This window comes from Helianthus annuus, chromosome 14 (assembly GCF_002127325.2).
Source record: "Helianthus annuus cultivar XRQ/B chromosome 14, HanXRQr2.0-SUNRISE, whole genome shotgun sequence".
Lineage (NCBI taxonomy): Eukaryota > Viridiplantae > Streptophyta > Magnoliopsida > Asterales > Asteraceae > Helianthus > Helianthus annuus.
Genome location: NC_035446.2, coordinates 161,961,392 through 161,974,455, shown reverse-complemented (window position 1 = coordinate 161,974,455; position 13,064 = coordinate 161,961,392). Strand labels below are relative to the sequence as shown.

Sequence of the window (13,064 nt, the reverse complement as noted above, 5' to 3'; positions counted from 1 at the left end):
TTTTAAGTCAATGATATGCACAAAAGAGACATTGAAAACCATATAACGGTTATCGATACGGTCTTAATAATAACAACTAGTTTTTTTTATATCGTGCGTTGCGGCGAAACCGAGCAAATGATAATGTAAAACAAACCTGATTTGAAATAAAGCATGTTGTTTAGAAAGTCAAACCATTAGAACGATTTATTTTATCATTGTACCGTTTTATGATAACAAATAAATACTTTATTTTGAGTATAACCTCGTTTTGAACAAAACTTATAACGGAATGTCAGGAAAAGAAATCAAGCACAACTATGTACTTAAGTTTTTAGAAAAAAGTTATAAACGTAACTTATTAAAAAAGTATCAAATTAATCGATAAATTAATATATATTCAAAAAAAGAAAAAAACAGTTATTAAAAAAAGGTAAAGGAAATATATTTAAAAAAAAGAAAAATATGTTATTAAAAGTAAATATAATAAAAAACTATTATAATATATTATTCAATAAAATAATAAAAAAACTATAAATTATTATAAAAATAAAATTACTATTCATCATCCCTCGAAAACAATATATATATATATATATATAATTCATATAGATTAATAACTAAAAAGAATACTTTAAAATCAAACTAAAAAGAATACTTTCATACAGATAAATAATAAAAAAATACTTTAAAAAATTAAATTAAAAAGATTATTTTAAAAACCTTATCACCATTCATTGTCAATTCAAATTCATATAGATAATACTTATACAGATTTCAGATGTCGATAAAAACAATAAAAACGATTATCGGCTTTGATGGTAAGACCACCCGTAGTCGGGCGTTATTTTAAAAAAAGTTGACCAAACACGCCAAATAACGCCCCAGGTCCGCCCCCTGGGCGTTATCCGGCGTTATTCGCGAAAAAAGCCCCCTTGGCTTGGTTTGAAAAACGTCGAATGGGGGATTCTTGGCCAATCATATTTGAGCTTCCATTGGGTGGCCAATAAGATTTTTAAATGTTTTTTATTTTATTTTATTATAAAACATAAAGCCCCACAATCCCCACTACACCCTTTTTGTAAAAACACCAAATAATGCCCCTTGTTGACTGGGCTGCCACATGGCGCAAAACGCCCAAGGGTGGATCTTGCCCATTACGCATTGTCTAACAAAACAATATAGGTACCGATGCCGGTATCCGCTCGATTCATGAGGCTTCTAAGTTAATATTCAAAGCATGCTGTGGTGGGAATTTGGACGGGTTTGGTTTGGTTCATGAAGGTGTATCGCTATGGTATCGTCATTTGGTTTAATGTCAATAATATGCACAAAAGTATATTCTTTAACTTGAAAACCATACAACAAATACTAGTATCGGTTCTAAAAATGAATAAACCGGTTCCGATAATAATAATAAAACGATATCCGTAAAAGTTTCTAGTTAATTAATAGAGTAAACTGTCATTTTGGTCCATGAGGTTTGGGCAGTTTTGCCACTTTAGTCCAAATCTCAAACATTTTGCATCTGGGTCCCTGTGGTTTCAGTTTTGTTGTCATTTTGGTCCAAAAGTGAAATCAACTCAAATTCCTCAAATTAAATCCTGATGTTTTGTCCTTTTCTTCAGGGGTAATTTGGTCATTTCTTTTTTATTTTATTTAAGCTTTTATTAATTGTAATGCAATCATCGTGGTAACCAGCTCTGCAAACACCACAACAATTCACACAATCAACAACAACGTCAATCTTTACAAACACCACAACAATTCACACCAAATCAATCCTTCAAAAACACAATCAAACCTCCCAAATCCACACAGACAAAACCAAAACCCTAAAAAAACAATCACCAGATTCAATTCCAAAAACCATACCAGATTCAATCACATGGGGCGACACATATTATGGTGTTAATGTTGAGAGTATTTTAGATGCTAATGAGCTCAATGAAACGCATATAATCTTCCCTCTTACTCCGATTTTGATCCCGCTTACAATGACACCATCAAGAATCAACACTCTTGCAACTCCAGCACCGCCTCCTACTCCACCAGTGATTCTGGTGGCGCCTAGCAGCGGTGGTGGTGGTTCATCCAGCAAGTGGGTTTTTGTTGGTGTCGGAATTGGTGTCGGTTTGCTCCTGGTTGTTACCCTGTCTGGGGTTCTTGTTTGGTGCTTTAGAAGAAGGAAGATTCGGAGGGGAAGAATGGTATCCCTCTGACGAAGCACTCTCCGGCCACCGCGTTACTCCCGGCTGGGAGTAATTCATGGTCGATTTCGTCGGAAGGGGTTCGGATTGCGGTTGGATCGTTGACAGTTTATAAGTATTAGGATCTGCAAAAGGCTACCGGAGATTTTTCGGAAGAAAACAGAGTGTTGTGCAGGGGTTAGATTTAGGGCAAATTGGAGGCAGAGAGAAAGGAGGTAGAAGCAGTGGGGGTGTGGTGGTAACCGGAAGAGGTAGAGAGAAGGGAGATGAGGGAGCTAGGGTTTGGTTTTGAAGATGGTGGCTGCTTCAGTCAAGAGAAGGGAGATGACTGAATCAGTCAAGAGCTAGGGTCCCTGTATTTATTTATAAAAAAGAAATGACCAAATTACCCCTGAAGAAAAGAACAAAATATCAGGATTTAATTTGAGGAATTTGAGTTGATTTCACTTTTGGACCAAAATGGAAACAAAACTGTAACCACAGGGACCCAGATGCAAAAGGTTTGAGATTTGGACTAAAGTGGCAAAACTACCCAAACCTCAGGGACCAAAATGACAGTTTACTCTAATTAATATTTATGAAAATATATATAAAAATGCATTATTGTCATAAGGGTTTAAAATGAAATAATGGTGATACCACGTCACTGCGTGGACTACACTGGAAATCTGCTTGCACGTCCACAACAAAAACTTTATAAGGAGTAGGTTCATCATCAATTAATGCAATCAATATACATACCAATCATCGTTGTCACTAAGGGTGAGAGGGGCACTCCCCTCTTAGGGGAGTCCCCTCTCTTACGCACACCCAATCAGGTTATGCCACGTCAACTCCCCTCTTAAACTCCCATCGCACCCCAGTTTGATGGCGGCACTCCCCTATTAAAAAAAATGTTGATTGGTTGAAAATGAGGGTGGCCCCACCATCTTCTCTCTCCTTCTTCGGTGAACAAGCCCCGAACAAACCCACCGATTTGGGTCCCCTCTTGGATGGCGACACCCTTCCCGCTCGGCTACTTCCCTCCCCGCATGGGGTCACCGAGGGTGCCCCCCTCACCCTAATGTATCCTCCGTCGTAGTGAGTCCCTTTCTTTATTTATGATTCTTTTTTTTCTTTCCACAGTGTTTGAATTTGGACTCGGGCCTTTGTTACTTTAAGACTTGAAAGACAATTTTTGCACTTTGTTGTGTTTATTTCTAAGACAATGTAATTTAACAATTCAATAATACAAAACTTTATGTACCATGTGTTGTGAAACAATAGTTCTGTAACATAATTCCCCGACGTTTCTGCCGCGGTTTGTTGTTTTTACGCGATCGGGGTGTTACAATACTGAACATATGCACTTCAACATACCTTTTCAAATCATATTGTTATTCCATTAAAACAATCCCCTCATCTTTAAGTGCAGCCAAAGTCTAGAAACAATTAAGAACAGATATTAAGATCTCTTAACAATTTTAGTTTGTAATGAAGTTTTACTAAAATTTGAGTAAGAAATTTTTCCAATAAAACATGTTATGTAAGTGACTATTATTTTTCTTGGCCTTTTGATGTGGTTTTATCAGGAATAGAAGTGTCATACCCCAACCAATGGCGGAAACATTGGGATGAGACGAAGTGTGAAGATTGCTCGAGACATCATAACGCTAATAATTGTGACAAGTATTTAAATAATCCAATTTCATTTCATAAGACAAATTGTCAGCATTACAAGAAATTCAAATACAACAAGTTTAACAAAAGAAACATAACAATCATAACAAAATTGATACTACATATTAAACCCTAGCGTCTATATGTGTATCTAGGCATCAACGCTACTTCATTTCTTAGCATTGTCCTCATCAACCTGTAACATGTTTAAAAATACAATTCAATGCAAAAGCAAAGGCGAGTATACAAGTTTGATACATACATAGCAAAAGATAAGTTTTAAACAATTCCTCATAGCAAGCATGTGATTCAAGATGAACATTTAAATATGGTATGTGTCCAACATATCAAACCAAGGAAACGCAATATGCTCATGACATTACCGAAGATAAAGAGGCGGGTCGTTAATCCTATAGCGCTACATATGTCACGGTTTGGCTCGTACGAAGTTAATGATAAGTTCAACACATAAGATAAATCCAAGTTTAAAGCATCAAGCCATCACGTATACAAGCATGTTATAGGAATGTTCATGTGTTTAAGCAAAATGTTCATGTGTAAGTTTGTTGATAGATAAACATGTTACACCCCAAAAGTGGTAAAAGTAAAAAGGGGGAAATACGAGTATACTCACAAATTGTGCATATGCTTTCCGATTATCCAATGTGACGAAGTTGAATGTGTTTGTTTAGGGATTTAGGAAGTTAAAACATAAGAATATAAGTATTCAAAAGTAATCATCTTTTAACACTAAGTACTTGTTCTTGACACTATGAAACCTCAAGGGTTAATGTTTTCATGAGTAATATACTCATTAGAATCGTAACAAGTCTTTTGCCTTAGATGATGTTATTCTAATATCTTGACAAATGAACACAAGTCCACCATCAAGAGTTCGAATAGTAAATATATGTATAAGTATTATAGGTATTATTTAGTCCATCAATCAAGCATGAGGTAGAAGATAAATATTCATTTAGGTACCTCTAAATGTCATAGAAATCATGTAGGAGGTAGGAAGATCAAGTCTTCCATTTAGGCACCTCTATGTATTCACCACTACACTTGATGTAAAAAAAAACAACCAAGGAGGGTCATGAACATACAATAAAGAATAAGAAATATACACACTAACTAAGAGAAATCATCAAATCATGTGAGGATTGTATGTTTGGACAACCCAAGTTGTTCCATAATCACTCATGTATCAAAGACAAAGTTTGACATGACTTGTGGGTTAAAAACCCTAAACAAAACACCAAGTTTATGAGGTTAAATCCTCTGATTTTTAAGTGTCTCAACCTTGTTTTTAAGCCTAACCAACCACTAAAGTGTTGTAAGCATTAGGACATAGGTTTGAGATGAGATAGACTCAAGTTTGGTAAGAAATAACAAGGATTTCATGAAAACAAAAACAATCAGTGGACTTTGGAGCCTTTTTGCCGGAGTTCCAGGGACTTATTTACTGTGAAAACCCTATGGAAACGTAGATAAGGTCAATACAAAGTAGTAGGAAAAAGAATCGAGTGAATCGGATAAGAATTGAGTGAGTTATGCTCATTTTCGTGAAGGGGTGTCAATATACTCGAACCCTTGCTTTCAGCTACGGTTTGGAGGATGTTTTGAGAGTTTTTAGTGTTGCAAAAGTGGTAGGGAGGCTGGTTATAAGTGGTATTTATAGGGGGGAGGATTAGGGTTTCAATGGGTTGGGCTTTGGAAGTGTTTAGAAGGGGTTAAACCTTGAAACTAGCCCACAAAACCCAACTATATGGGGCTGAATTTTGTTGAATTGGGGCTGCCATATTTCTTTATTTTTTTAATTTTTTTAAAACATTATAATGAGTAATTTTGTTAATTAAGTTGTGTAATAATATACAACAATATTTCCCCTAACTTGTAACAAGGTAAAATATGGAATAAAACATGATTTAACTAGGTAAAAAGTGTAATGTACAAGTATGTAACATGTTTGTAAGTGACAAGTATATGTCACATATTAGATGATTAACCGTTGTATAAATGAGCATATTATTAGGGGTTTTTAAGTATCAACAATTTAAGGACAAGCATGGACATGCATCGTGAATAAGTATCGTATAAGTATGAATTACAAATAAGGATTCGAGGTACAATGAATTCGAACGTATGAACATGTATGAATATGTAGATGGTGAATTTAAAGAAATACGAATTTTATTTATGATCCAAGTCTCGGATTTTACAACGAAAAGACGACTACAATAATACAAGATTTCCAAAAATAGCATTACAAGGCGAGCTTTCTAATTATGGAAAGTATGAAAAAGCAGGGCGTTACAAGAAGGTTTAATCCAACAATCCTAAACACCCACTCAAATCATTAAATATGCAAATTTCCAGTTGACGAAGAAATAGAAATAAATAAACGATAAAAAGTTAAGAGTTAATTGCCAAAATCGTCCCTGAGGTTTGGGCATGTTTGCCATTTTCGTCCAAAATAACACTTTTGTACCAAATTGTCCCCAACGTTTGTAACTTTTTGCCATTTTCATCCAAACCACTAACTTAGTTTATTTTTTCTGTTAAGTTGAGGATATTTGGATGAAACTGGCAAATATAAAACTACAGGGACGATTTTGGCAATTTACTCAAACTCTTTTAAATTTCTTTCATTTAATTAATTTTGTTACATATATAATAAAAAAGAATATACATGCAATTTTTATATGAAAAAAATAATAGCTTTGTCACATAATTTTTATAAATTTTCATCCAACCACTAACTAAGTTAACTTTTCTATTAAGGCAAAGATGTTTATAAACTAAGACATAAATTAATTTCTAACTTTTTATATAGATCAGTTTATAAAAATAAAATCTACTTAAACCTCTAAATTTTATAAAACTAAAATGTTGGTGACTTTATTAAGAAAAGTCAAATAAAAAAGATCTTATCATATGTACCAAGTTTGTAATTCATTTTCTACTCTTTTAAATTCGCTCCTAAAGAAAAACAAAAGCCAGTCCCCCCCCCCCCCCCTCTATCAAACAACGTATCGTTACCAAACCTTAAAATTACCCACCAAATTGTAATTATAATGCTATTAACCAAATGTTTCTTTACTCAAGCCACTCAGAATAAGTATTAGTTAGGTACCCTCATAATCTTAATTAAATAAATATTTTATTTCTACCAACATATTTCCCAGGTGCTCAACATATTTGAAAAATATGTAACATTTTACAATTTTTTTCTATCTCTACAACTGATAAATACTAAAAGTTGTAATCGATTGTTATATGTTGCATACCAATAACGTTTTCTCTTTATAAAACTGAGTTATATAAAGAAGCTGTAAATTAATTTATGTCTTAATTTATAAAAATTAAAACATCCTTCACCTTAACAGAAAAAATAAACTGAGTTAGTAATTTGGATGAAAATTTATAAAAATTATGAGACAAAACTATTAATTTTTTTCTTCTAAAAACTCCATGTATATTCTGTTTTATTTTATATGTAACAAAAATAATTAAATAAAAGAAATTAAAAAGGGTTTGAGTAAATTGCCAAAATCGTCCCTGTGGTTTTATATTTGACAGTTTCATCCAAATATCCTCAACTTAACAGAAAAAATAAACTAAGTTAGTGGTTTGGATGAAAATGGGAAAAAGTTACAAACATTGGGGGCAATTTGGTACAAAAGTGACATTTTGGACGAAAATGTCAAACTGCCCAAACCTCAAGGACGATTTTGGCAATTAACTCAAAGTTAAACCTAAATATAAAAGGGAATATAAAGGTGAAATTATAGAGAGATGAAAGAACTGAGCAAATCTTATACCTTAAGCTTTCTACCCGTCCAGATCCTTCAAAATCAAGTGTCGTGCTGACATAATTACAAGATGTATGTCTAAAATCAAAGGATTGAACCTTGATGAAGAGATCCAATATAGCACGACCGAGCATTAAAACCCTAAAACAGAGAAGAAACCATACCTTCATGATGAAGAGTTCGTAGTGATGGAGAAATCTAGATGGTATAGAAGATCCGACATCGTCAAAGAAGATGACTGATGCCTGTCGTTAAGGACATGCAAAAACCAACTAAACTATGTAGATAGGATAAGTCGGATATCGAACCAGAGGAGGATTGTGGAAAGTGTTATAAGGTTAAGTGTTGATTAACTAAGACGAAAAAAATAAAGCTTTGTTGTGAGTTGATTAATTATCTAAAATTACAAACTAAAAAGTGAAGTTTAAATCGATAGAGAAACAATGGTTCCTCCAGATTTCAGGTTTTGCAGCTAGATTCAGTTATGTGTTTAATCGAAACACTTACATAGACATAAGTGTTGAATCTAATTAACCAGTTGTGATAACCAACGACTAAGTACTCCGGTCAATACATAACGGGAGGTTATCGAATGATTATCAATTACACTTACAAACCCTAACCCCATGTCAAATATATCCCAATTACTAGAACTCTCGGAAACTGAATGCTTACAAATTAAGGTTTAAATAAATGCAATTCTTTACTACCAATAAATCAAATCAAATCAAGGTGAAAAGCATCGAATGCTTAGATCACCAAGTTATACAATTGTCACAAACACATAAAATTGTCTAACTTACAAAAACCCTCCATCCGAAGGAAACCACTAGAAGACTAGCCGCTCATGTTGGTGGGATGATCTTCACACCCTTCTGTCGTCTACTCCCCATCGAGATATGATCTTTTCTATTTTTGATGTGATCGATGTTTTTTTTCTGATAATGTCTGCCGCCAAACCTCTATATGCGTGTATCCTGCCAAGCCCAAGTGTGCGGCCCAAAGTCCAATATGCGGCCCTTTGTGATGATGGATCCCTTTCTTCACGATCACGTGATGTTTTGATATCTCAAGATGTGATTGTTGACTTTTGTGCTCCCTTTGTCATCGGCCCAATCAAAACAAATCCAAAAGTCCCCTATGTTAGACTGGCGGGGTATGGGGCGGGGGTTTGGGCGTGGGTGGGCTGAAAACGCCCAAGCCACCACCCCGGGTGGGCATGGGTTTGGGCGTGGCCCCTTTTCCGTGGGTTTGAAGCCGGGCGTGGGGCGGGCTAGCAAGGTGACATGGCAGGCTCTCAATGGCTATGTGTCAACTCATGCCCCCAACCCAAGCTCCCAACTCAAGCCCCACCATACCCCATGGGCGTGAGTTTTTTTTTTTCCATTTTTTCCCCATTCCACGTGTCAACAAATGCCCCAACCCATGCCCCAACCCAAGCCCACCATACCCCCACAGTCTTAATCTTAAGATTTCGGCCCACAGTTAATAATAATTCCCAAAGAAGTCCCCTCACTTTAGAATAGTGTGTGTAAGCATGTATATTGTGACCGATCCCCTCAAAAATCCAAGTCTGCGTGAATGTGTGCCAACTGTCCTTTTCCTTCGTGATGTGTTGATGATTAATTATTATTCCCTCCAATTTCTTTGTGCCAATCACGTGCCAATGATGATGATTGATGATGTTTGTTTTTTTTCTTTATTCCACAAAGCCTCTCAAGTGCACACAACCCCCAATGCCGTCAATATGATGATGGATGATGTAGCATTGTGATAATAATAAAATTCCTCCAATAAGTCATGTGAACAATAAATGGTTTTTCTTTAGGAATCCCCTTCAAAAATCTGCCATCCACTCAAGCCCACATGTGCGTTGCCAATTTTCTGTACCGTAGCCTACGCCATGAATCCGTAAGTTACGCTGTTGACTTGCTGTGTTTCGCAGCCGTAGGTTACATAGTGGATCCATAAGCTCCATATTAACTTTCACATAATGACACACCAGCCCCTGGACTTCATGGTTTTGCGTTTCTTTCACACTCAAGCTACATTTCGACTCGTAACGGCTCATGAATAATATAGTGTTTCGACTATCATCCTTGATCATTCCAATTCGCTTCCACGCACTTTAACTTCACCGTATTACACGTTTTTCCTGAAAAACCACAAACACACGTAGTTAACATATTCAAGACGTATAATCACGTAAACGACAATAAATCACACAAGATAAACATTTTAACACTCATGTTTTGCACTCTCCATCAATGACATGTATGATTAGGTTTGATTTTGGAAGGATGAATAAAAGAAAATGGGTGGAGTTAATCACCTGCAACTTAACGGTCGCTTACCGGAAGAGAAAGGTAATGAATAGAGCATTGAAGAACGACGATTGATGTTCAACAACCGGGATGAGCTAGAGCAGAGGTGAAATCCCTAGAATGACCCTAGAGCGTCTTAAAACTTTAGAAAATACGGAAGTTTACCCTCTGTAAAATAACTTGGCTCTCTTGTACATCTTCCTTCAAAATGTGTACACAATGTAGAATTATCAAAAGGGTAAAATCCTAGTTCTCTTAATAAGGTAGTATAGATTATAAATATAGATTATAGATTATAGATATAGATAGATAAGTTCCCCGTAAAATACAAAATATAGGATGGTTATTTTCTAATTATTAATGAGAAATATTTGTTCTGTTTTCAATCGTTTTAGTTACCCAGTGTGCACAATGCTTGTCCTTTGCTAGTGAAGAAATATTTTAGTTGCATGTTTCTCTTCTGTTCATGTTAGTTTACATGTAAATTGTTAGGGTTTTTTATTCTTAAACATTTTTTGTTTAGTAGGCTTCTTTCTTACACCATGGCATAGTATTCTTTTTTTTGTATGTTAAGTAGGTGATAAACATGTAATAATTTTCATTTGCTTTGTACATGCTAAAGTCATGATGCCCTCGACATCGAATCTGAAGCAAGAAGAAAGGAATTGGTTGGATCTCCCATCCGATGTAACGGCCAATATACTTAAAAGGATTGGTATGGTTGACATTCTTCAGAACGCGCAGAAAGTGTGCACTGCTTGGCGTAAGATTTGCAAGGACCCTACTATGTGGAGGGTCATCAATATGAACCACTTACGGAGAGCAATTCCAGAAGTCTCAGCTGATAAAATGTGTAAGCATGCTGTGGATAGAAGCCAAGGCCAGTTAGTTGATATCACCATTGTTTCTACTTGTGATGCTGAACTTCATCTATATGTTGCTGATAGGTATGTGAGCTAACTGTGACTGAACTTTATGTGTATGTTCCTATCTTACTTAACAAACAAAATTGTTTTGCATTCACTTCTGGTTTTTTCTACCACATTGTTCTAAATATATTGATTTACAAGTGTATAACTAGGACTACATTATCACTTTTAGAGAATTTGTTTTTTGGTATCATTTAAGATCTGTTTAGAAATACGCTGAAAACATTTTTTCTGTGTTTTTTAGATCTATAATAAACATGTAATCTGAAATTATGTAATAAAATTTGAAGTTTATGCATAAACATATGTTAATCGTATATTTTTGTAAAGCAAACATGTTTGTGATTCAACTTAAATTCTTGTTTGGCTAATGTTAATCGTATAGACCCATTAATTTCATCTAAATATTCTCTATCATAGTATAGTTCTCTCTGACCGGCCGGCTTCCTGTTTGCTCGACGATGTCGACGTAAATCACCTAGCATGCGAGGTCTTATCGGTACACACTGAGTTTGTGTTCCTGGATTTTACCTTTCATCCTAGATTGGCTTTCGGACATATCCATTCGCGACAGATTTTGCGGCTACGGTTTCTTCGTCTTCTTCCTTCTTTCTTGGTCTATGGCTGTAAGGATAACTAAGTTTTATGTGGCAAACATCCCCGATGGATGTCGTCCATGGGATTTGGCCACCTTTCTGGGCAACTACGGTGAGATTGCCGGCTCTTTCATTGCTAGGAAGAGATCTAAAGAAGGGCTGAAGTTTGGCTTTGTCAGCTTTAAGGGGGTTAAGGACTGGAAAGAAATGGAACGGAACCTTCAGGGCCTCAGCTTGGGAGGTTTTAAACTCAAGATTAACATCGCTAGATTTGCCAGGGAGAATGACATGGGGGAGGAGCATCGCCGCCCTGCAGAGAAGCCACATTCTTTCTCGAGACAGGGAGACTTGAATATGGAAGGTCACAGGAAGGATGCTTTTTTAAGGAGTGGCTGTTCGTTTTCAGCGGCCTTGATGAACAATGTTAACACGAGTTCGAAACTGGACGTCCCTGAGCTAGGTAATGATAAGACGGTGGAAGTTCACAGTGAGACAAGTGCATTCTTCGACATGCAAGGCAGAGCGGTGGTGGGAAGAGCCAAGGACGTTGAGAGTCTGATCAACCTGAAGGTTAACCTCAACTCGGCTGGTATTAACGGTTTCAAACTTTTTTATCTCGGGGGCCTTAACATGATGATATCTCTGGAGGATGACATTGATGCGTCTGTATTAGTTCTGAATGTCAACCTTTGGAAGGAATGGTTCGATTGTCTTGATATTTGGTCCGGTCAGACGTTGGCTTATGAGAGATTGGCCTGGCTGAAAATTTACGGTGTTCCTCTTCACTTGGCTGAAAACAAAGTTTTCAATGACACTGCTTCCTTGTTCGGGAAAGTCATTAAGGGGTCTCAACTCTCTCCTGAGGATTGGGATCTTTCTTTTTCTGTAGTCGGTGTGTTGGTGGATCAAGGAGCTAGAATCTCTGAATCGGTTTCAATCGTTTGGAAAAATAAGAAATTCAAGATTTGGGTATCGGAAGAATCTGAAGACTGGATTCCTGACTGTATGTTTGAAGAGGAAAGGGTGAAGAAGGTGCATGTAATGGACGAGCAGGCAGGTCAGAACGTAGAGGATGGTATAGAGGGAGAGGAAAGTTCGGACGAAGAAGAAGAGGGAGTTCCGGTGAGATCGGAAGATGTCAGGGACGGGAATGAGGTGCCGGATGGTCATCCTCCGGCGACGGAATACCAACAGTCGGATGCTTTGTTTAATGGCGGCGGTTCAGGTCTGGATAAGTGTGTCGATGCATGTGGGAATAATGGTGCTCCCAATTCCAAGGAAGGAGGGGAACCGGATAATCGTGGTGGGGACCATTGGGTTCCCAAGGAGGTTAATTGTTCTTCTTTCAATGGTAATTATTTTAATATGGGTAGGCCCACTTTACAAGTTAGAAGGCATAGGCCCAGGAGCAAAAAACAAGCATGTGGGCCCAATGCTAGCCCATCTTCGGATCCAAGGCCAAGGAAGCGTATTAGGGAAAACCAGGAATTCTCTTTTGATCTGAATTATGTCGCTGGAGTCAGCTGCCAGAACTCCCCTTCGAAGAGTGACG

At 36.7% G+C, this 13,064-nt stretch overlaps 1 protein-coding gene across 1 annotated transcript; it reads left to right on the top strand.

Annotated features, from left to right (window-relative positions):
* The first annotated feature begins 1,976 nt into the window (after positions 1-1,976).
* On the top strand, positions 1,977-10,947 carry LOC118486597 (F-box protein SKIP19-like). The gene is made up of 2 exons (XM_035983150.1): positions 1,977-2,112; positions 10,610-10,947. The coding sequence occupies exons 1-2, from the start codon at positions 1,977-1,979 to the stop codon at positions 10,945-10,947; spliced, it is 474 nt and encodes a 157-aa protein (XP_035839043.1).
* The last annotated feature ends 2,117 nt before the right edge of the window (positions 10,948-13,064 follow it).

Coding starts and splice junctions, on each gene's coding strand:
- LOC118486597 (XM_035983150.1), top strand. CDS start 1,977: ATGACACCATCAAGAATCAACACTCTTGCAACTCCAGCACCGCCTCCT. Junction 2,113..10,609: donor TGGTGTCGGAATTGGTGTCG/GTTTGCTCCTGG, acceptor TACATGCTAAAG/TCATGATGCCCTCGACATCG.